The sequence below is a fragment of the Bufo gargarizans genome, chromosome 5 (assembly GCF_014858855.1).
Source record: "Bufo gargarizans isolate SCDJY-AF-19 chromosome 5, ASM1485885v1, whole genome shotgun sequence".
Taxonomy (NCBI): Eukaryota; Metazoa; Chordata; class Amphibia; order Anura; family Bufonidae; genus Bufo; species Bufo gargarizans.
Window position 1 is genome coordinate 12,565,455 of NC_058084.1, and position 25,597 is coordinate 12,591,051.

The following is a 25,597-nucleotide window of genomic DNA, read 5'->3' on the forward strand; positions in this document are numbered from 1 at the left end:
TTTACTGTATTATTTTCCCTTATAACATGGTTATAAGGAAAAATAATAGCATTCTTAAGGGTACTTTCACATTTGCGGCAGAGTGATCCGGCAAGCAGTTTCGTCGCCGGAACTGCCTGCCAGATCCGGCAAAACATATGCCAACTGATGGCATTTGTAAGACTGATCAGGATCCTTATCAGTCTGAAAAATGCCTGATCAGTCTGAAAAATGCATAGAAATGCCGGTGTCATCCAGCAAAACGGTGAAAAAATATCTAACAAACTAGGTAAGCTATTGCTCAGGGAGAGAATGAGATAAACAGCACCTTATATATAGAAGAATCTGGTTAGCAAATTGGAAACAGCTTAGCAGCTGCACACAGAACCTAAGGAGGTGTAACCCTTGCAGCACTGCAAAATGAGGATCAATTAAGAATATCCTTGAAAGGCACCCAGGACACTGGCATCCAGGCCTACTGCCATGGCACTGGAACTGTGAAAGACACAGGGTGAGTGGAACAGTATTCGTGCTCGCCTAGAGAAGACGTACTGCGGCAGACAGAAGCTGCTGACATAACAAGCTATAATAATGTGGGGAAACCTGGCAGTAAGTCTTCAGTTTTCCTGCAGCGCCACCAGGAAAAATACTGGTATGTAAGGCTTATAGAGACAATTAAATCTAATATGCAAATTAGATTTTCAGAGCAACCCAGGAGATAGGCTATCTTCTGTGCACCAAACATCTAATTTGCATATTCAAGCAAACAGCTTTTTATGATGAATGTAGCAATGAATTTCTAAAAAAAAAGGTAATATTTTAATTTATTAATGACCCTTGTTTTGGAATATTGCAGTTTGTTTAAACATGCAAATGAGATGTTTGGTGCACCTAGGGCCACCTTTAGCCTCTCAGTGCACTCGAGTTCCTTCCTTCTTTACAGTAAGCCCCTCCTTTCTCTTGCTGAATTTTGGCACCTGCACAGAAAAGTTCTTCACTCTGTGGCTGCAACGAGATTCTGTATTGAGCATGCAGCGAAATTATGGTGCATGGTGCATGCGCGGGTGGGATTATGGAGCCAGGTAGAAGCAATATGCCTGTCCATTAATCAGCAAGGGAAAGGAGGGAAAAAACTCACGTGCACCATGGGGCTAGAGTCCATCATTGGTGCACCGAATATGTCATTAGCATATTTTACAGATTTCCAAAATCCTTTACGCTCATCCATATCAGTGGGTTGTAATACAGGACAGGTCAGGACATGAAGAGCAAGTGATGAGGATCCTGAACAGACGAACTTATGGTGCCTTGATAAGATGCATTAAACTGAGTTTTCTATATTGGAGAACCATTGGCGTACATAGAGAAGTAAGGGCCCCATAGCAAAGATCAAACCAGGCCCTCCCCCACACACAGGACAGAAGGGTTTCTGCCTAAACCCTTTTTAATGATCCTTGGGCGATTTTTCCACTGCCTCATTTGCTAAAGGTGGTCCTTTAGAGGGTAGAGTCCTGACCAAGTTTTCACCTCCAGTAGAAGAGGAGATAATCCCAACTAAGACTGGGCCCCTCTTGTCCTGGGCCACATAGCAGTCGCATGGTCTGCCACTATGGTAGTTATGGTCCTGTGGAGAACCTTTTAATTATCCAATCAGTATGAGATATTGTTACAGGGAGGGAATTCACCTTGTTTTTTGAAAAGGGGCTTCACCACCCTTGATTTAAGAAGTCCTAATTAAGGAATTAGTTATTATAAGAGGGCATAGCTGGTGATCCTGATGACATTAGCAATTATCTCATAGGAACCTTTATAAAATGTCACCTGTGTCATGTACCAGCTCTATAATTACACTGCTAAATTCAGAAAGCTTTCGGAAAACCAGCAGGCCGGTGGAAGAGGTTTGACTGTAGTTATCTGCTTATGTATCCCCCTTCATCTCTGCATATATCTTTGTGAAGAAAAGCTACCGCGTGATATCAACTGTGATTCCTGGATTAGATATATCAGCATGAGAAGGAAGAGGAACCCAGCTGTGCATGAACTATTGAAGTCGCACAGGGGCTGCTGGGAAGACCAACTCCACATTTAAGCATAGACTCGGCAAGATCCGAAGACAGCTGGAGGCGGCCGCTGAGCTTGCAGTAGATGGTGGAGATCAAAGACTGTTGTGATCATATTAACTATTCTATATACGGTATATACAGTTCAATTCATGGACTATTTTTATTTCAAAGGTGGGTTTACTTCATAATATATGGCAGGACCTAGCCACGTGCTATAAGAATCAAAAGTTACATTGTGCATTATTATTTGCAAATGTATTTTACCATACCCATAAAAATTGCACATGCATGTGAGGAACTGCAGTTCAGGCTGGTTCCTCGTGGGCAGGACTTCTCAAACTTTTCCTATCATGGTTTCGCCAACAAGAACATAGTGAAGCTTGGTTCTACCAGTGGCCGAATCATGATAAAATTACAAATATTATTAAATTTATATTTTATATTTCAGTCATGTTGCAAAACCAGAGATCCGCATGTGATCACTTTTTTTGGAACTACCCACCAGGAATTTCTCACCAATCATGGCAGGGTGTCTCAGCGGTAAGGCCTTTCTTACAGTTTAGATGCATTGCTCTTGACTACATCAACATTAGCAAGCAGGTAATATAAATAATAGCAAAGGTACATAAAAGTAATACAAAATAAAAGTCCAAGTTTTCAATAGAACAAGAAAGAGAGCCCTGGTCATAAAGGTTTACAGTCCACAAGAAATAAGGAGCTGATGAGGAATGGTGTGGAGGAATGAAGAGTTATTGCCATCCCAAGGAAGACAACATTCGAACAATCGGCTAAGGATAATTTTAGGTCAGATCGAAAGTTTGTCAAAAGTGGTTAATTTTCAAAGTGAATTTGAAGGTCCTGGAGGTTGAAGATGAGTAGATGGAGTGAAAAACTGAATTCAAAAGAAAAGAGGAACAGAAGAGATATCCTGGAAAGGAGAGCATATGAGCATGTGGAAGTCAAAGGTCATGTCCAAAACCAGGGAAACCATCTGAGCAGAAAAGGTAGTACTAGTGTTAAGGGTTCAGTAATAGAGATGTCCTGAACTATTCGCCGGCAAACAGTTCCCGGCGAATATCGCAGGTTCGCGTTCGCCGCGGCGGACGAACATATGCGATGTTCGGTCCGCCTCCTACACGTCTCATCATTGAGCAAACTTTAACCCTGTACCTCACAGTCAGCAGACACATTCCAGCCAATCAGCAGCAGACCCTCCCACCGCCTATCAAAAAGCAAGGGCAGCATCCATCTTAGATTCATTCTGAAGCTGCAGTGTCACAAAGTTGTAATCGCAATGCGATTAATACAGGTTAAATTAATCGCATTGCGATTACAACTTAGAGCTGGGTTCCTAATGGTTGTATTGCTAGAATTGACAAATATAACGAATATAGCGCTATAGTCTCAATCTTCGTTATATTCTAGCAATACAACCATTAGGAACCCAGCAGCTCTAATTTGAATTCGCAATGCGATCAATATAACCTGCATTAATCGCATTGCGATTACAACTTTCTCAAATCCGACAGTACATTCTAGCATGGAGTCGTTCCCATGGTGATGGGGATGCTCCATGAGCACGGAAGTCGGCAGAAGCTCTAATTTGAAATCGCAATGCGATTTATAGAACTTGAATTAATGGCATTGCGATAGAACTTCTGCTGACTTCCGTGCTCATGGAGCGTCCCCATCACCATGGGAACGACTCCATGTTAGAATGTACTGTCGGATTTGAGAAAGTTGAAATCGCAATGCGATTAATTCAAGTTCTATAAATCGCATTGCGATTTCAACTTACCACACTCTGCGTCAACTACGTAATTTTCCATGGGAGTTTTGCCATGGATCCCCATCCGGCATGCCACAGTCCAGGTGTTAGTCCCCTTGAAACAACTTTTCCATCACTATTGTGGCCACAAAGAGTCCCTGTGGGTTTTCAAATTCGCCTTCCTATTGAAGTCTATTGCGGTTTGCCCGGTTCGCACGTTCGCGAACATTTGCGGAAATTCGCGTTCGCCGTTCGCGAACGGAAAATTTTATGTTCGCGACATCTCTATTCAGTAAACCTAGTCCTAAAGGAGGCCCAACCTCACATGCCACTTTAGTTTTCTAATGATACATGCCCAATGGCCCTGTTATTAATGTACAAAAATGGGGCCAGTTTATTTTATGGAAACTAATCTTCTCAAGCTCCAATTAGCCTTCTGTTTCTCCACTCTAGAGGAGCTCAACAGTTATGTGGTATAGATCCTACAGAATGATCGATGGGTCATTGTTTGTGGAAAATGAGCATATAATCTTTATGATGGAAAAGGATTATCTTACATATTCCCTCCAATTCTCCACCAAAAGTAAACAATGGGGTCCAAGATGGAGGATGAGATCTTACAAACCCTATCGGTATGCCTGTATGGCCAAATACTACTGATGACAGCCCTGGGCAGATCAGTGGTCACCTCTATCAGGAGCTCAGTGAGAAATCTTGTCCATGGTAAGTCTGAGGTAGCAAGAAGTCATGAGTAAGAAATTATGGTCAGAAACACAAGAAAGCCTGATGTCGAGACTTGGAGCCGAGAAGTAGGCCACCAAAATTAAAGGGAATCTTTGAGCAGCAGGATAATCAAAATAACTTTCCCATATAGGCTTGGTGTGGCCACATGGACTAAAGCCAACAGTCCCTACACATGAAAAATACAGTAGAGATTAGATAGTGTGAGTCCTTCACTGCTGACTTACCTGCAGATCATTACAGAGCTGTGATAAAGTCTTATCCGGTGCTAGCTCCTCTAAAGAAAAACAATACAGGTATCATTGGTGAGTGGCAGTGTTCATGTCAAATGATACATGAAAGTCCATACTTGAACACGCCCCTTTATATGCAAATCCGATCAAGCCTCGCCATTAAAATGTCCTATTCACAATACATTCCCATAAAAAATAGTACAGTTGGGAGGAGTGATACTTGGTCGTACATCAGTCCCAAAATATACACAAGTTTATTGCTTTTTCTCTTACAATTTGATGAAATTTTAGACAAAGGAAATCAACCAGGCAAGACTAGAAAAATAAAAACATTAAAGGGGTTCTCTGATTTCATAATGTATTTTTTTTCTGCTTTTGATTGCCCCATATGCCTGTTTTTCATGTCAGCACTTTCCTTCCCCTGTTCTCGGCATCACTGCTAGTGATGAGCAGCATAAGCAATATTCATTTCGCGATATTTAGTGAATTTTTGGCCTAATATTCGCCATAAATTAGCAAATTCTAGAATTTGTGTTCTCCAGTCAATTTTTTTCTTGATTGCAAAAATCGGCAATGTAATATGAGCTTGTTGCGCGCGCAATACAGGCGTGGCTCACTTTTGCAAAATTTTTCAAGCTGCTGGAGTAGATTCCCTATCACAGCACAGTAATTCCTATCACACTGCGTAACACCTGCACTGGAGCTTATCAGCTACTCTATATCACTATCTAACCTACACTGACTATCTCCCACTAACTATCTGTATTATATATTTAAGCTATGTAGCTAACTAACTAACTAATGTATTTGAATAAGGATCCAGATGAATCAGCAAAGCACAGAGCACAGCAATAACACTGCTCTCTCTCAGAACTGCAAAAAACTGCAGAAAATGGCTGTTGGGGAGGTTCTTATATAGTAAGGGGTAGGCAACTTTTCTGTTGGTTGCTAGGGATGTTGCTAAGCTCAGACAAAAACATTGCAGCCTTCTCAGTGGCCCACAAGCAAAAAGGGAGGTTACTGATGAAAAAAATAAACTAGAATATTCACGCTTACGAATATATAGCACTATATTCTACATCTTCGCGAATTCTCAAAGTGCCAATTTTCCCGATAAAAATTTGCGATTAGAATATTCACGTTCAACACTAATTACTGAATCCTGGCAGGATGTTTATATGTAGAATTTTATGTTTTCATCTGCTTCCCCTTGTGTTTTTTAACCAATCCCAGCATGCTTTTTCTAGAGGCTTGCTCCACCTTCCTGCAGTAGTCATGCCCCCTACGCCTCCCCTCTCTATTGTTAGGTGGAGCAAGCCCCGTGAAACATTACAGAACAAAGTGATGCTGAGAACAGGGGAAGGAAAGTGCTGAAATGAAAAACAGATATTGGGGGCAAAAAACATGCAGTGTTTTGGCAGCTAAAAAGCAAAATGCATTATAAAACTGATCAACCCCATTTAATAGTTGAAATAACATAAAAATAAATATTTTAGGAATTTTTGCTCCATTATGCTTTAAGGGGGTTGTTCCACTGCAAATGTTTATCACAATGTTAATGGCTGTTGAGCCTCCCACTGTTCAGTAGAATGGTGATCCCGAGCCACCCATTTTGAAGGACTTTGAAGGGGGCAGTATCGGTCATGCATGTGCCTTGCCTTTCCACTAAAAATCTATGGTAGTAGCAGAGATAGCTTAATACCAGGGGTGGATTGGACAACTTCCCGGTGGACCGATGACCAGGGGGCCATCCGTGTCCTCCTCTCTGCCACTAACCGGGTACATAATGAGCTCTCAGTGGTAATTAATGCTGTGAGAATCAAGTACTCATGTACCGGCCAGTGACCGCACATGTCCTCCTGTATTCAACTGTGGCGCACACCTCTCCTCCTAAGCCCCCTGCTCCATATCTTAATCAGATAAAACTGGAAGAGGAGGAGAAAAAATGGCTGCTATTTATGGTGACCACAGAGAGACAGTATATTGTGCTGCACTATGGTACTGTTGACCCCTCCTACTTATGTTGCCCGGTCTCCTGTCAATGTAGACACTCCTACAACATGGGGCCAATTTTAGTATTTTTTTTTTCAGGGCCACTTGAAGTTCCCAATCCTCCCCTGATTAATTCAATGCTTGACTAGATCTACCAGGCACTGAATGGGAGGGTATGCATGACGAATGCTCTATTCAAAGTCTTCTGGAACCGGGTGCTCATTGCAAATTGCGGAAAATGTTTCAAAATGGTGCTTGTGACATAATTTTGCCCCTACTCAGTAGAAATTTTAGAAATCTTCCTGTTCTTCATTTACCTCTTTGCTGTTGTACATTTACACCAATATTTGGCACCAAATCACATCTTTAATTCATTTTGAGATCATTACCTTAGCCGCACCCCCTTCTCATCCCTTCTACTTTCCACAATGTTGGGTAGGAATAGAAATTCTATTGTATTTAAATTTATTTTTCAGGAACAGCGGACAACTAACCTGAAAAGAGGAGGAGCTAATGTGCACATAGCGGTAAGGACCCACCCCTGTGTGCACCAGAGCCCTCATTCACATAACAAATAAAAGTCTTTTTTCTTGGGCCATGTGCATGAATCCTTACATAGCAGTGACAGTGCCATTACCATTATTGATAACTGGTAATCAAGTTAGTGACATGAAGTTAGGTCATCAGTGACCCCCCCCCCCTTCCCCCTTTATCTCAGCATTCCTTAAAGGCTATGTTCACCTTCGATGGCATTTATTATGATTGCATTTTACTCATTTTTGGTTAAATGTATGGTCTTTATGAAAAACTTTCAGCTGTTTCTAAGTAACAAGGGTTAAAAAAATCTGTCTGTTTGCAAGCTGTGACTTTGATTACTTTGAATCCCTTTGTCTGATCTGGATGGCTCATGTGTAGCTCTTATCTCTGATCTCCTGAGCTCATAAACACTCAGGGCGGTATTACATTAAAAGATTTTGCAGGCGATTGTCGGGAGGGAAGCGTTCCTTCCCAGAAATTGCTTGCTCGTTAGTGGAGGAAATACATTTACATGCAGCAATCTCCTCCACAATATGGGGAGCAGTGATTGCTAATGTCATCGCTCATTCCTATACAGAAGTGTTCCTTCCCAGCAATGGCCTGCTCGTTAGTGGAGGAGACCACTGCTATTACATACAGCGATCTCCTCCACAGTATAGGGAGGAGCGATCTCTAATGCCATTGCTCATCCCCATACACAATCATTATTTGCTGGCAGCAGACAGTGAATAGACAGCACAATCTACCGCTGGCAATGATTTTTTTCAACCTGCTTAAAAATACCACTTTCGTTCGCTCATTCATCAGGTAATTGGCGGCAGTATTACACTGCCAGATCATCACTAACGACTGTTCCTACGAACGATCGTTAGTGATTATCTGGTTGACCATCGGCCAGTGTACTAAAGTATAATTCAGTATGATAAGAATTGAGCTATATGAGGTCAGGAGATCAGAGATAAGGGCCACACATGAGCCATCAGATGACAGGTTTAAAGAAAACAGAAAGTCACAGCTTGCAAACAGACTGATTTTTTAACCCCTGTACCTCAGAAACGGCTGAACATTTTTAATAAAGACCAATTGGAAAAATTATTTTTAGCCCAAAATTAGTAAAATTTTTATCATATTAAAGTGTACATAGCCTTTAATATGACACATAGCAAGTGACCTGGCCCAGATCACACTTACCTAATTCTACTTGAGATAAGTCTGGAACCTGCTTTAACAGTGAGGCATAGTATGAAGAAAGTCCTGTGTAAGACGACAGCAGGAGACTGCAGAGGTCCTTGTGCCACTTGTAGGCATGCTGCATGCAGGATTCAGATGGCACGTGGCAGGTTCCCTGCAAGAAAAGACACTGTGATATAATACAACATTGTACATGGGCTTACTGTAACCCAGCCAGTATGAAAGTGGTCTCCTGGTTTTATAGAGTTAAAGCTTGAAGGGGTTCCTCATCTCAGACAAAATGGGGGAATATCACTAGGATATAGGATCTGCACCTACAGTATATAAGGCAAAGTGGTGGCTGAAGCACTACGGGCCGGCCACTACCAAGTGTGCTCAGTGCACAGTGCACCCTCCACCACTTTCAGGGCTCCATTCTCGATATAAGTGTGGGTACCAGCGGTGGGACCCGCACCTAACAGACAATGGGGGCATATCCTAGTGATATGCCCCCATTTTGTCTGAAATGAGACAACCCCTTTAACCACTCTATAATTGAAAAAAGATCTATCGTTGCATTGTTACATAGTACCCATATGATATTCCAGTCTTTAGCCAAGCTCGTGGGGCACAGGCAGGGTTGCAGCGATGTGTGCCACCGTTTGCTGCCGCCCCCATTGCTACAGCGTCAGCAGCCGGTACACTGTCTACCACTGAGAAGGCAGCAATGTGTGAAAATAGCAGCATAAAAAAGGACTTTGGGTGTCATTTTGGGACATTAAAAAAAAGTTGGCACTTTTTAGTTTGAATGATAAATCACTCTTAGAAATAGATAATACTTCTCCGTTAAATGGGTGGGTAGAGAATATATCACAAAGAATGAAGATTTCAAATATATATAAATTATTACTTAAGTCACGTTTTGGAGAGACACAATTGCCGGGACAAAGGGCCTGGGAGATGGATTGCCCAAATATACAATCGGTAGGGCGGGGAAGCATTTTTACTAACTTCTACCTACTATCTCATAAATTTAATCATGTTTTAATACAGTTCAATATTTATCACAGATTACATGTTACTCCCATTTGGTTAAATAAGTGTGGATTAAGAGATACCTCAAAATGCCCTCGGTGTGATACTGTAGGTGCGGATTATCTGCACATGATCACATGAAGGGGGTTAAGGGTAAAGTGGTATTAATTATATTAAGCTTGAAGTTTCTTTGTGTATTGGTTTTGTATATTAACCACCTCCCGACCGCTGTACGCACCGATGCGTCCGGGAGGTGGTTGATTTACTCCTCCTGGACGCATCGGCACGTCATCTCGCGATAGCCGAGATTTCCTGTGAACGCGCGCACACAGGAACGGAAGGTAAGCGAGTGGATCTCCAGCCTGCCAGCGGCGATCGCTCGTGGCAGGCTGGAGATGTGATTTTTTTAACCCCTAACAGGTATATTAGACGCTGTTTTGATAACAGCATCTAATATACCTGCTACCTGGTCCTCTGGTGGTCCCTTTTGTTAGGATCGACCACCAGAGGACACAGGTAGCTCAGTAAAGTAGCACCAAACACCACTACACTACACCCCCCCCTGTCACTTATTAACCCTTTATGAACCACTGATCACCCCATATAGACTTCCTAATCACCCCCCTGTCATTGATCACCCCCCTGTCATTAATCACCCCCCTGTAAGGCTCCATTCAGACGTCCGTATGATTTTTACGGATCCACTGATACATGGATCGGATCCGCAAAACACATACGGACGTCTGAATGGAGCCTTACAGGGGGATGATCAATGACAAGGGGGTGATCACGCATATAGACTTCCTGATCACTTCCCTGTCATTGATCACCCCCCTGTCATTGATCACCCCCCTGTTAGGCTCCATTCAGACGTCCGTATGTGTTTTGCGGATCCGATCCATGTATTAGTGGATCCGTAAAAATCATATGGACGTCTGAATGGAGCATTACAAGGGGGTGATCAATGACAGGGGGGTGATCAATGACAGGGAAGTGATCAGGAAGTCTATATGGGTGATCCCCCCCCTGTCATTGATCACCCCCCTGTCATTGATCACCCCCCCCTGTAAGGCTCCATTCAGACATTTTTTTGGCCCAAGTTAGCGGAAATTGTTTTTTTTTTTTTTGTTTTTTCTTACAAAGTCTCATATTCCACTAACTTGTGTCAAAAAATAAAATCTCACATGAGCTCACCATACCCCTCACGGAATCCAAATGCATAACATTTTTTAGACATTTATATTCCAGACTTCTTCTCACGCTTTAGGGCCCCTAAAATGCCAGGGCAGTATAAATACCCCACATGTGACCCCATTTCGGAAAGAAGACACCCCAAGGTATATTGAGTCCATGAAAGATTTAAATTTTTGTCCCAAGTTAGCGGAAAGGGAGACTTTGTGAGAAAAAAACAAAAAAAATATCAATTTCCGCTAACTTGTGCCCAAAAAAAAAGAATTCTATGAACTCGCCATGCCCCTCATTGAATACCTTGGGGTGTCTTCTTTCCAAAATGGGGTCACATGTAGGGTATTTATACTGCCCTGGCTTTTTAGGGGCCCTAAAGCGTGAGAAGAAGTCTGGGATCCAAATGTCTAAAAATGCCCTCCTAAAAGGAATTTGGGCCCCTTTGCGCATCTAGGCAGCAAAAAAAGTGTCACACATGTGGTATCGCCGTACTCAGGAGAAGTTGGGGAATGTGTTTTTGGGTGTCATTTTACATATACCCATGCTGGGTGAGAGAAATATCTTGGTCAAATGCCAACTTTGTATAAAAAAATGGGAAAAGTTGTCTTTTGCCAAGATATTTCTCTCACCCAGCATGGGTATATGTAAAATGACACCCCAAAACACATTCCCCAACTTCTCCTGAGTACGGCGATACCACATGTGTGACACTTTTTTGCCGCCTAGGTGGGCAAAGGGGCACACATTCCAAAGAGCACCTTTAGGATTTCACCGGCCATTTTTTACACATTTTGATTTCAAACTACTTACCATACATATGGGCCCCTAAATTGCCAGGGCAGTATAACTACCCCACAAGTGACCCCATTTTGGAAAGAAGACACCCCAAGGTATTCCGTGAGGGGGATGGCGAGTTCCTAGAATTTTTTATTTTTTGTCGCAAGTTAGTGGAATATAAGACTTTGTAAGGAAAAAATAAAAAAAAATAATCATTTTTCGCTAACTTGTGACAAAAAATAAAAAATTCTAGGAACTCGCCGTGCCCCTCACAGAATACCTTGGGGTGTCTTCTTTCCAAAATGGGGTCACTTGTGGCGTAGTTATACTGCCCTGGCAATTTAGGGGCCCAAATGTGTAAGAAGTACCTTGCAATCAAAATCTGTAAAAAATGGCCTGCGAAATCCGAAAGATGCACTTTGGAATATGTGCCCCTTTGCCCACCTTGGCTGCAAAAAAGTGTCACACATCTGGTATCGCCGTACTCAGGAGAAGTTGGGGAATGTGTTTTGGGGTGTCATTTTACATATACCCATGCTGGGTGAGAAAAATATCTTGGTCAAATGCCAACTTTGTATAAAAAAATTGGAAAAGTTGTCTTTTGCCAAGATATTTCTCTCACCCAGCATGGGTATATGTAAAATGACACCCCAAAACACATTCCCCAACTTCTCCTGAGTACGGCGATACCAGATGTGTGACACTTTTTTGCAGCCAAGGTGGGCAAAAGGGCACATATTCCAAAGTGCATCTTTCGGATTTCGCAGGCCATTTTTTACACATTTTGATTGCAAAGTACTTCTCACACATTTGGGCCCCTAGAATGCCAGGGCAGTATAACTACCCCACAAGTGACCCCATTTTGGAAAGAAGACACCCCAAGGTATTCCGTGAGGGGCATGGCGAGTTCCTAGAAATTTTTATTTTTTGTCGCAAGTTAGTGGATATGAGACTTTGTAAGAAAAAAAAATAAAAATCATCATTTTCCGCTAACTTGTGACAAAAAATAAAAAGTTCTATGAACTCACTATGCCCATCAGCGAATACCTTAGGGTGTCTACTTTCCGAAATGGGGTCATTTGTGGGGTTTTTCTACTGTTTGGGCATTGTAGAACCTCAGAAAACATGACAGGTGCTCAGAAAGTCAGAGCTGCTTCAAAAAGCGGAAATTCACATTTTTGTACTATAGTTTGTAAACGCTATAACTTTTACCCAAACCATTTTTTTTTGCCCAAACATTTTTTTTTTTTATCAAAGACATGTAGAACAATAAATTTAGTGAAAAATTTATATATGGATGTCGTTTTTTTTGCAAAATTTTACAGCTGAAAGTGAAAAATTTCATTTTTTTGCAAAAAAAACTTTAAGTTTCGATTAATAACAAAAAAAGTAAAAATGTCAGCAGCAATGAAATACCACCAAATGAAAGCTCCATTAGTGAGAAGAAAAGGAGGTCAAATTCATTTGGGTGGTAAGTTGCATGACCGAGCGATAAACGGTGAAAGTAGTGTAGTGCAGAAGTGTAAAAAGTGGCCTGGTCATTAAGGGGGTTTCAGCTAGCGGGGTTGAAGTGGTTAATAAAGGTGTTAAAATAAAAAAAATAAAAAAAATTAAAAAAGTTGCATAAAAGTTGAATTACTCTTTAAAAACTTTCCTGGAAGTAACTAAAATTAGTTTTGGAGTGGACAACCCTTTTAAAGTTACTTTTTTCATGGATTTTTTTCACATTTTCCGGTATGCCGTGTCTTCATAGACAACACGCACATGCCAGGGCTGGAGCTACATGCCGACTTAGGTGGGCTCAGGCAGTGTACATCAGGAGGGTTTTCTGACACATTGTACGGTATACTGTACCTCTAGGGCAGGACTACCGGACATGTATACAAGAGCATACCCCATAATACAACACACCTCTATACTGTAGAGATCCAAATCTCCCCCAGCACCAATGTCCCCTCAGTAAGGTTGGAGATATTGATGTGGATGGTGGATCCACACAAGCCCTCTATGACTGCACAGGAATCAGAATGTCTCAGTGGTGCAGCCCCAGCCTTAAACTTTAAGTGAAGCCTTGGAGTAAGATCCGTAAAAGCAGTTTTCACATTTTAAATTTACAGTAAAGATCCCTTAAACAGGCAGAAACAAGACCTGAAGAGAAGACGCTCGTCTTCCACCGTCACTGACACCTTATATAAGTCCTCCCATAACGTGGTCTTCTCTAAAACCTTGTGTAGAAGTGAAAGGCGGTATATCCACGTTACCTCAGAAGACGCTGGCTTACAGTACGCCGCCCCAAACACCAGATTCTCAAGAGAAACGCTGGACTGCTCCAACCCCGGATCCTGAGGACTTTTTCCCAACCAGGAGCCTTTCACCGGGCGAAAAAAACTGGAAGACAGTAAAAGACGTGATAATAAAAATCTATAAACATAGTCCATCTATCTATTATATATCTATCTAATGTATCTATCTATCTCTATTATCTATCTATTTATCTATCAATCTATTATCTATCTATCTCTATTATTTATCTATCTATCTATCTATCTTCTATCTATATTATATCTATCTATCTTTTATTTATCTCATATCTATCTATATTTTATTTATCTTATATCTATCTATCTATCTACCTATATCTATATACCTATCTATTTATATCATATACTTCCAGCACATCAGGTCTTTGGAGAACATCTAATGGCTTCCTTCTCTGTCAGGCCCCCGCACATACATCATGGAGCGGTGGCGGTGGCGGTGTGTGCATGTTTACCTTGTAAGCGGCTGATGTAAGGCTGTCAGTGAAGCGTGCACAGTTACAGAGATCACTGACAAGTGGAAATAGTCGAACATGACAGGGACATGGTGGTGCAAACCTCTTCTGGGGTGGAAATGAAGACCTAGAGTGCGGCTGCTTATCAGGGGGACGGCGGAGATGTCTCTGAGCCTGGAAGAGAGGTTTACACTTGTTATAGCACACGGATGGCACATCACATGCACACCTACAATCCCGAACAGGAGGGTCAGTAGTCACAGCAGAACCCTGGTCCCTGAGAGGACTAATAATATGGTTACAGAAGAAGACACCACTGATACACTGTAAATGACGTCAATGGGGTCCAGGAGCTTAGAAGGACCTCTGGCCTCACCGGAGACGCCTGTTTTAGTTACTACTTGCATTCCCCATGTTTTAATAATTCTGGAACATCTTTTCACACATCTCTGTGTTCTGCCGTTCCTCTATTATTATTACTATAAATATATGACTAAATAGCTAACCGGCAGATGCCATTCATCATGCCAAAGTGGTGTGTCCCTGCACAGTCTGCCACTGCCATCACTGAATGGACAACTTCAGACTGTGCAGGGTTACAACAATTACTGGTCACACCAAGTTGTCTATTATTAATAAACGTCTGGTAGGAATAATAGAGGAAAAGCACAACACAGACTCCTAAGAAATAGATTATGCAGAATTGTTATTCCATGTGGAATATAATTATTTCCTAAAACAGACATTTCAGGACAGAGGAGAGCTCCTCTACCTCCAACTAGATCCCACTGTACTCTCAAAAATATATCAATGTGGCACATAGACGACAGGGGGCGCCATAGCCAAGCAGAGACGGGAGCAGGGGTCCTGGTACTCACTGCTGCTCACTGTCTGTAAAGTGCAGGTCCAACTTTAGCTGAAAATCAACTTCACTGAGGGCGTCTTCAACCTAAAAGAAACAAAAATGTGAAATGACACAACATGGGAAATGTAGACATTTGTAACTTCTATGTGTTGACCAGGGGCGTAACTGGAAGAGACTGGGCCTAACAGAACTTTTGAATGGGCCTCCCTCATCATCACATGGCATAAAGTGTGTTATTTTTACTAATTTTATACAGTAATACCGCATTTCATGAAAATGGCACCGGGACAATGTAAAACGTAAACTTTATTGACCTTTGGGTGAGTGCGGTGCAAGTGTTTAGTGCAAATTATTTAACGCTGTGATTATGAATGTTGGTAAATGTCCAGCTCAACATCTATAAAACAGTCTAATCACAGTAGGTGCAGAAGAGGTGATCCAGAGAGACACTTTACATGAAGATGTGATATTCAGAGTATATTTATACAATGTGATAGATGGCGGAGGGGGAGGTTAACATGCACAGAAGCCCATGTAACCCTTCCCCCTGGTTGCACGCGCAGTAGTTACACAGAGAGATGAGGATCTATGTCGCTCTCCTCTCTCCGGACTGAAGAAGGGTGGGGCTGGCTGAACCTGATCTACAGTATCTCAAGCTGAATAGCAGTTAGAGATAAGAGACATGTTGTTAGGTTGACAAGCTGAGCTTAAAAAAAATAAAAATAAAAGACTAGGATTGAGGTGCTAGCCGCCACATATAGAACCTTCATGAACCAGGTCGGGAATAAGATCTGCAGGTATTAATTTCAGATCTCACTCCTCATCAGGTCTCTGAAGACTCTATCTTTGGCTGTATATCAACTAAAATAAGACCATTGTCATATCTGTAGCTGTTAAACAGCCTGAGATAGATCAGGTTAAAGCAGCCCCCCTTCCCCCTTTAGCCAGCAATGGACGGGATAATATGATATTGCAGATGTCATAGAAACCCCTATGGCTTCTACTGCAGTATTATAGTAGTTATATTCTTGTACATAGGAGGCAGTATTATAGTAGTTATATTCTTGTACAAAGGAGGCAGTATTATAGTAGTTATATTCTTGTACATAGGAGCAGTATTATAGTATTTATATTCTTGTACATAGAAGGCAGTATTATAGTAGTTATATTCTTGTACATAGGAGTAGTATTATAGTAGTTATATTCTTGTACATAGGAGTAGTATTATAGTAGTTATATTCTTGTACATAGGAGCAGTATTATAGTAGTTATGTTCTTGTACATAGGAGCAGTATTATAGTAGTTATATTCTTGTACATAGGAGCAGTATTATAGTAGTTATATTCTTGTACATAGGAGCAGTATTATAGTAGTTATATTCTTGTACATAGGAGCAGTATTATAGTAGTTATATTCTTGTACATAGGAGCAGTATTATAGTAGTTATATTCTTGTACATAGGAGCAGTATTATAGTAGTTATATTCCTTGTACTAGGAGCAGTATTATAGTAGTTATATTCTGTACATAGGAGCAGTATTATAGTAGTTATATTCTTGTACATAGGAGCAGTATTATAGTAGTTATATTCTTGTACATAGGAGCAGTATTATAGTAGTTATATTACTTGTACATAGAGCAGTATTATAGTAGTTATATTCTTGTACATAGGAGCAGTATTATAGTAGTTATATCTTGTACATAGGAGCAGTATTATAGTAGTTATATCTTGTACATAGGAGCAGTATTATAGTAGTTATATTCTTGTACATAGGAGCAGTATTAGTAGTAGTATTCTTGTACATAGGAGCAGTATTATAGTATATTCTTGTACATAGGAGCAGTATTATAGTAGTTATATTCTTGTACATAGGAGCAGTATATAGTAGTTATATTCTTGTACATAGGAGCAGTATTATAGTAGTTATTTCTTGTACATAGGAGCAGTATTATAGTAGTTATATTCTTGTACATAGGAGCAGTATTATAGTAGTTATATTCTTGTACATAGGAGCAGTATTATAGTAGTTTATCTTGTACATAGGGCAGTATTATAGTATATTCTTGTACATAGGAGCAGTATTATAGTAGTTATATTCTTGTACATAGGAGGCAGTATTATAGTAGAAGTTTATACATAGGAGCAGTATTATAGTAGTTATATTCTTGTACATAGGAGGCAGTATTATAGTAGTATATTCTTGTACATAGGAGCAGTATTATAGTAGTTATATTCTTGTACATAGGAGCAGTATTATAGTAGTTATATTCTTGTACATAGGAGCAGTATTATAGTAGTTATATTCTTGTACATAGGAGCAGTATTATAGTAGTTATATTCTTGTACATAGGAGCAGTAATATAGTAGTTATATTCTTGTACATAGGAAGGCAGTATTATAGTAGTTATATTCTTGTACATAGGAGCAGTATTATAGTAGTTATATTCTGTACATAGGAGCAGTATTATAGTAGTTATATTCTTGTACATAGGAGCAGTATTATAGTAGTTATATTCTTGTACATAGGAGCAGTATTATAGTAGTTATATTCTTGTACATAGGAGCAGTATTATAGTAGTTATATTCTTGTACATAGGAGCAGTATTATAGTAGTTATATTCTTGTACATAGGAGCAGTATTATAGTAGTTATATTCTTGTACATAGAGCAGTAATTATAGTAGTTATATTCTTGTACATAGGAGGCAGTATTATAGTAGTATATTCTTGTACATAGGAGCAGTATTATAGTAGTTATATTCTTGTACATAGGGAGCAGTATATAGTAGTTATATTCTTGTACATAGGAGCAGTATTATAGTAGTTATATTCTTGTACATAGGAGCAGTATTATAGTAGTTATATTCTTGTACATAGGAGCAGTATTATAGTAGTTATATTCTTGTACATAGGAAGCAGTATTATAGTAGTTATATTCTTGTACATAGGAGCAGTATTATAGTAGTTATATTCTTGTACATAGGAAGCAGTATTATAGTTAGTTATATTCTTGTACATAGGAGCAGTATTATAGTAGTTATATTCTTGTACATAGGAGCAGTATTATAGTAGTTATATTCTTGTACATAGGAGCAGTATATAGTTGTTATATTCTTGTACATAGGAGCAGTATTATAGTAGTTATATTCTTGTACATAGGAGCAGTATTATAGTAGTTATATTCCTGTACATAGGAGCAGTATTATAGTAGTTATATTCTTGTACATAGGTAGCAGTATTATAGTTGTTATATTCTTGTACATAGGAAGCAGTATTATAGTAGTTTATATTCTTGTACATAGGAGCAGTATTATAGTAGTTATATTCTTGTACATAGGAGCAGTATTATAGTAGTTATATTCTTGTACATAGGAGGCAGTATTATAGTAGTTATATTCTTGTACATAGGAAGCAGTAATATAGTTGTTATATTCTTGTACATAGGAGCAGTATTAGCAGTATTATAGTAGTTATAGTTACTCTTGTACATAGGAGCAGTATTATAGTTAGTTATATTCTTGTACATAGGAGCAGTATTATAGTAGTTATATTCTTGTACATAGGAGGCAGTATTATAGTAGTATAGTTCCTGTACATAGGAAGCAGTATATAGTAGTTATATCTTGTACATAGGAGCAGTATTATAGTATGTTATATTCCTTGTACCTAGGAGCAGTATTATAGTAGTTATATTCCTTGTACATAGGAGCAGTATTATAGTAGTTATATTCTTGTACATAGGAAGCAGTATTATAGTAGTTATATTCTTGTACATAGGAGCAGTATATAGTTAGTTATAGTCTTGTACATAGGAAGCAGTATTATAGTAGTTTATATTCTTGTACATAGGAGCAGTATTATAGTAGTTATATTCTGTACATAGGAAGCAGTATTATAGTAGTTATATTCTGTACATAGGAGCAGTATTATAGTAGTTATATTCTTACATAGGAAGCAGTAATATAGTTGTTATATTCTTGTACATAGGAAGCAGTATTATAGTAGTTATATTCTTGTACATAGAGGCAGTATTATAGTAGTTTATATTCTTGTACATAGGAGGCAGTATTATAGTTACTTATATTCTTGTACATAGGGGCAGTAATAGTACTATATCTTGTACATAGGAGCAGTATTATAGTAGTTATATCCTGTACATAGGAGCAGATTATAGTAGTTATATTCTTGTACATAGGAGCAGTATTATAGTAGTTATATTCTTGTACATATGAGCAGTATTATAGTAGTTATACTCTTGTACATAGGGGCAGTATTATAGTAGTTATATTCTTGTACATAGGAGCAGTATTATAGTAGTTATATTCTTATACATAGGAGCAGTATTATAGTAGTTGTTTTCTTGTACATAGAAGCAGTATTATTGTAGTTATATTCTTGTATATAGGAGCAGTACTATAGTAGTTATATTCTTGTACATATGAGCAGTATTATAGTAGTTATATTCTTGTACATAGAAGGCAGTATTATAGTAGTTATATTCTTGTACATAGGAGCAGTATTTATATAAGTTTTATTTTGTACATAGGAGGCAGTATTATAGTAGTTATATTCTTGTACATAGGAGGCAGTATTATAGTAGTTATATTCTTGTACATAGGAGCAGTATTATAGTAGTTATATTCTTGTATATAGGAGCAGTATTATAGTAGTTATATTCTTGTACAGAGGAGCAGTATTATTGTAGTTATATTCTTGTATATAGGAGCAGTACTATAGTAGTTATATTCTTGTACATATGAGCAGTATTATAGTAGTTATATTCTTGTACATAGAAGGCAGTATTATAGTAGTTATATTCTTGTACATAGGAGCAGTATTATAGTAGTTATATTTTTGTACATAGGAGGCAGTATTATAGTAGTTATATTCTTGTACATAGGAGGCAGTATTATAGTTGTTATATTATTGCACATAGGAGCAGTATTATAGTAGCTATATATTTGTACATAGGAGCAGTATTATAGTAGTTATATTCTTGTATATAGGAGCAGTATTATAGTAGTTATATTCTTGTACATAGGAGCAGTATTATAGTAGTTATATTGTTGTACATAGGAGGCAGTATTATAGTAGTTATATTCGTCTACATAAGCGGCAGTATTATAGTAGTCATAGTTTTGTACATAGGAAGCGGTAGTAGAGGCAGGATTATGGTAGTTGTATTATTGCACATATACAGCCTTAGATTATTTCCCATTTAGCGTTTGTACCGTTCAGATTACTTTCCATTGTGAAAGGATTTGGTTAGGTCAGAAGTGAACTGGCTACAGTATTCCATACTACCTATTCCCTTTATCACTTTTAATTATGAAATACCAACCCTTTCTCCATCCAGAAATAAGTGCACCTTGAATATCATGACATCATTAATATCAAGGTCTTCATTCCTATACAGGATCTGGAATATACGACTATATACAACATTATCAAAGACACACGGGGAATATGCTCCAGGGTCATCTGCAAAAACAAAGAAATATTGGAGTCAATGATTTTTTTAAATTAAATTTCAATCACTTACAACCTGAGGTCTATCATACGTTTGGCCAATCATTGACCAATCGAACATTTTTAAGACATTTTCTGAATAGGCTGATATACTTATTTATACAATTGTTCATCTCTCATATCCATATGCTCAAGTATATATGGACTAGGGTTGCATTGTGAGACAACTGCTGTAACTGTGTCACTACCCTCAAGCCTCTAAGCAAAAAAATGTAAGGTTAGTTCCGTTGTCCTCTACTAGGCCATAGCTGAAGCCTCTGCTAACCATGACAACTTGACATCTAAATAGTGCTACAAAATCCACTTAGCATGCAGCATGGGAAATACTACAGTGGGGGATGGCATTTGTAGAATTTCTTATGCTGTTAACAAGGTGGCCTATGCCAGTGCTGCTTGGTTTTCATTAGTGTTGAACGAAGCGAAGCATCTGAAGTGGAATTCGGTCCGAAGTTTAGGAAAACTTTGAATCTTAACGAGTCCGAATTTCTGTGCTTCGTGGTAACAAATCAATGTTCCTAAAATGATGGCTGCACATGTTAGAATATGAAAGGTCCGAGGAGACAAGCCTGGGAACGCAGGATCACCCATAATGCCGTGCAGCCAGCCAATCTGCAGGTAGCCATCCCCCTATGATGTCACAGCCTTATAAAACCCTCATCCCACATGACATGAAACACCAAACCAGACATAACAACAAACCTCAAACATAAACCCAGACCAAACACACAACACGTGAGGTAGGGTAACAGCAACAGACACAAATGGGTGACATCGATGTCCCATAAGGTGTCCCTCAAGGACTGGGCAGATGGAAAAGCACCAGCTCCTCAAGACACTGAAGACAATCTGACCTCAGGCTCACAACTCAGAACAAGAGGCCCAACACAGCTCCACCTTGCACACACCTTAACCCCATACACACCAGAAATGGGAAGGGAAACAGCCTTAAAGGGGAAGTGCACATGCATGCATAACAAACAACACATCATGTGCAACGAAAGTATCACGACCAATTACCACCAAGCCGTGACAGCATCATGCACTATGGACAGTGTAGGACAACATTGGAGAAGGAGAGTGCAGGGAGAGAGAGCGTAGGAGACTGCTGAACTAAAGACTCTGCTACAATTTATCGCTGTTGTGAGCGATCGCTCTCTCTCAGAGGGTCGCAATCACAAACGTCTCGTCAGACAATGGAGTTAAAGCCCAAGTGATGCTTTATTTTCGCACCAGCACAAACATAAACAGAATGTAATAAACTTCTGCCCGTCTGGGCTCTAACTAATACAAAGTACTTTTCCCTGACTCACCTTTAAGCACAGCTTATACACAGGGTTTCAAGCTCCAACCCACTCATCGAACACAAGTCCAGACAGGGAAGAGATCCGGCTTCACACAGCCTTGTGGCGCCTCAGTCCGCCTGGCTGAGACCACCCAGAGCCTCTGTAGGCCTCTGTTTCCAGGTCCTCTCTTCACAGACTGACACACAGAGGGTTGGTTTTATCCCTTCTTGATTACAGCAGCAGGCCTCACCTGCGATCACCTCCGGCAACAGACAATACATGTAGTGGATGGGTGTGGACTGGCAGATCCCACTACTAAACCTATCCCCCAGTCCACATGAAAGAACAACATCTAGACAAAACTGTCTCAACAAACTACACTTTGCTGAAACCACTGCTCTGTATTTCAGTTATCTCACCCAGCTGAGGTATCTGGGTGGGATATACAGTACACGCCTCCCAGCACTTATACTGTACACATCACTACACTGTGTACATACAGTAACTGTGCAGTGCACCAAGAGTCATTGCTAATCCATTCTGTTAGCTGTAGAGTTACTGTACGTCAGTATTACAGGCAGGTTTAATTTATCACTGTGTACATATCTGCAGTGCACCAACATTCATAGCTAATTTGTTCTGTTAGTGATACAGCTGTTATACACTATGGCCTACAGCCAGTTGCCTGAGCCCTCCAAAGGAACGGCCAGTGGAAAAAATGATACTGTAGCTGGCACAAGTAACAGCAGAAGAAGGGGTGGTAGCAGCAGCCGCAGCAACAGGTCAGAACTGCCATTGCCATCCAGTGGTCGTGTTTTGATCAACATTCCAGCTGTACTGGAATTGTTGACTCGCTCTTCAACATCATCTCAAGTGACAACAGATACACACAGCCAACAACTGGTGGGTTGCTCTGACACCACGCTTATTTGTCATGGCCCAGGAACTGCCTCTATGCCCCCATGGAGCCACCATTGACACTGTTACTGCAACTGCTGCTGCCACTCTCCCCACTCTGTCACGGGGTCACTACTTTACAGTAACTTCCAAGTATTCACATTGAGATTGGATCACCAGCCTTCCATCTGATGGATCCGCGTGCCCGTTCTTTAAAACGGAAACAAACGTTTCCGTTTTATTTAACCTACACTACACTGGAGGATGGATGTCATTGTATTGACATCCATTTACTCCAATTCTGTCTGAAATCTGTTTTTATGCCAGATGTGAAAACGCTGCTTTTAGGCAGATTGGCCTGGAATAAGAAATCTAATTTCTCGAAACTTTTGTCGAAGCTGCGGAATCAAATTTTTCAAAACTTCGCTCATCTCTAGTTTTCATGCTGGATTGCCACCACAGGCTTCAACTATGATCATGTGGAGCACAATGGGGACATCAACTTTTGATGGTATTCCGTATACTTTTATAAAGACCCTTCCAATCTTGATAGTGTTTAAATACAGAACTATGGCACATTGCATCATAGTATCAGGTTTGATTCCATTCAAGAGGAATAGGAGGAATGCAGCCACATGCAGATCTAACTGTGATAATTGACTTTTTGGGGTTGCATTGTTTGGATGTTTATACTGTAACTTTCTGCGAAAATGAAGTGGTCTTAAGATAGCAGAGTAAGTGAGTAAGCAGTAGTGTTGAGCATCGCTATGCTCGGCACATCCGAGTGCTCGGCCGAATACTGCAGGTGCTCGAGTAAAGTTTTATACAATGAAAGTCAATGGGAGACCCGAGCATCAAACCAGGCACCCCCTGCTCTAAAGAAGAGAGAGTGTCTGGTTCACAAAAAAAGGTTAGAATTTGATGGAAACCCTATCAAAATGGTTTGGAAACAGCATTAAGAGGATGGCTGGATGCCTATTATCTACGACTTACAACAGGCAACCACACAAAAGGCTATATGCCAAAAGCCAGGTATATGCAAGCCATCAATCTATCCATGAGACAGATGACAGGCTTAGTCAGCATACCTTTCAATGGCAGCCTTGTGCACTATGAGACATTTCAAACCAGCTCTCATCTGACTGAGAGCCAGTAAGCCTCAAAGTTACTTCAGATCTGTTGGATGGCTTGGGTGATCTGCGCACCTAGATCAATATCATTAGGGAGACAAAAAGTTTTCTCATTGTCCTAACATAATATTCAATAACCTTTCTATACAGTTTTGTCATGTAAAAACGGATTTGCATAAACATGGGCATATGGGAAAGACATGCAAATGAGCACAATCAGCCTTGTTTTTCAGCTGAAAAACCATTTGCATGGAAAATTTGCGATCTACACTACTTATGAACAGCACCATCTATTGGTTTCATAGTCTTATGACAAGACTATTAGTGTAGCCAGAAAGCTCTTGAGGCATAATATCTCCTGTATGAACAAAGAATCAGGCAAGTTCAAATCTTCTTTCTTCCCCTAACATCTGTCAGACATAGCTGACCAATCCCAGCAAAATGGGCAGTTTCTTCTAACCTTTTCATAAAGAATATGTGCACCTTTACCTGTCCATGAGTTGAAGCCACACATAACGATGTAATGTTCCCATTGGCTCTGCTTCATCTGCATGTGGTAGGTGTACACAATGATAGTTTTCTCCAGGCATATAGTGACATACCACCCACAAAGATTAAAATTTTAGGTTTGAAGGTTTTTTCATCCCCCATCTGGAAGACTGTGTTATGGCTAAGGGCATCATGTTCGCATCATTTTGCATATCCTTCATTGACATTCGTGCGTGTTCAGTCAAGTAGGTTTTCCTCCAGCTCGGTGTCACTCATGCAGAAAGACTGGAAGTGTAATGAAGCAGCTTCTTGGTACTTAATTAAAAGAATATACATATGACTCTAGGGTACGTCTGATACAATACAGCGCTGAAGCTAACTAGCTCTTGCTGGGTGTCTCAGGGATCAGTTTTTTCTAATTAGCAATTTGTTCTGGAGACTTTATATTGTGTTCAAGGTCAGAGCAAAAATCTATTAGAAAATTCAAGATACTGGAGACACCGTTTTAATGATGAATGTAACGTTCAGTTTAGATCTTTTTACCAGGCCATTACTATACATCATGAGGCTGAACGCAGGTGACAACACTGGGATATCTTACTTTTGTGTGACCATTGTTGCCAAATGGTAAAGATTATATACTCTAGGTTCTCCACATTGGAAAAATCCATTTTTCAGAAGGATCACATAGTATCCTGCTCTTACCATCTCAAGGCAATCTGCAAAGGAACCTGACAGCAAGTGTTCAATCTCTCTACAGCGCCACTGTAGGATAAATAAAGTATTGCACAGTTGTAATTGGAATTGGTGGGCTATCACTATAAATCATGGGCACGTTGGGTCCACCAGAGGGCAAGAGACACTAATATTAGCTGCTCAATTGTCTCATCATTTCATAGTAACAGACGGAAAAAAGTCACAACTTTTCAATTATGTAACATTAAGTGGTCAGGATTGTGGTGGCCCCCAATGCTACAATGAGTCCCCCGACACCGTCAAGGTGTCACTATATGTTTCTGCTCTTCAGAGGGGATGGTAAGGAGATGTACACCCAATGGGAAATAAGTCCAGAGAGTCAGGGCCTCCGGTAAACCAGTGTGCGTCAGTACTGGAGGAACTCATGTGCAAAACAATACAGGCAGTGCACTGATC

The 25,597-nt window shown here is 40.0% G+C and overlaps 1 protein-coding gene across 1 annotated transcript in view; it reads right to left on the minus strand.

Annotated features, from left to right (window-relative positions):
• FAM135B (family with sequence similarity 135 member B) overlaps nucleotides 1-25,597 on the minus strand; it is a 106,456-nt gene that overhangs the window by 69,618 nt on the left and 11,241 nt on the right. The window contains exons 3-8 of the mRNA XM_044293831.1: nucleotides 20,459-20,598; nucleotides 15,132-15,202; nucleotides 14,254-14,427; nucleotides 13,742-13,868; nucleotides 8,505-8,658; nucleotides 4,779-4,828 (exon numbers count right to left, since the gene is read on the minus strand). Coding sequence (XP_044149766.1) covers nucleotides 4,779-4,828; nucleotides 8,505-8,658; nucleotides 13,742-13,868; nucleotides 14,254-14,427; nucleotides 15,132-15,202; nucleotides 20,459-20,598 — 716 coding nt within the window. The remainder of the gene's footprint in view (nucleotides 1-4,778; nucleotides 4,829-8,504; nucleotides 8,659-13,741; nucleotides 13,869-14,253; nucleotides 14,428-15,131; nucleotides 15,203-20,458; nucleotides 20,599-25,597) is intronic.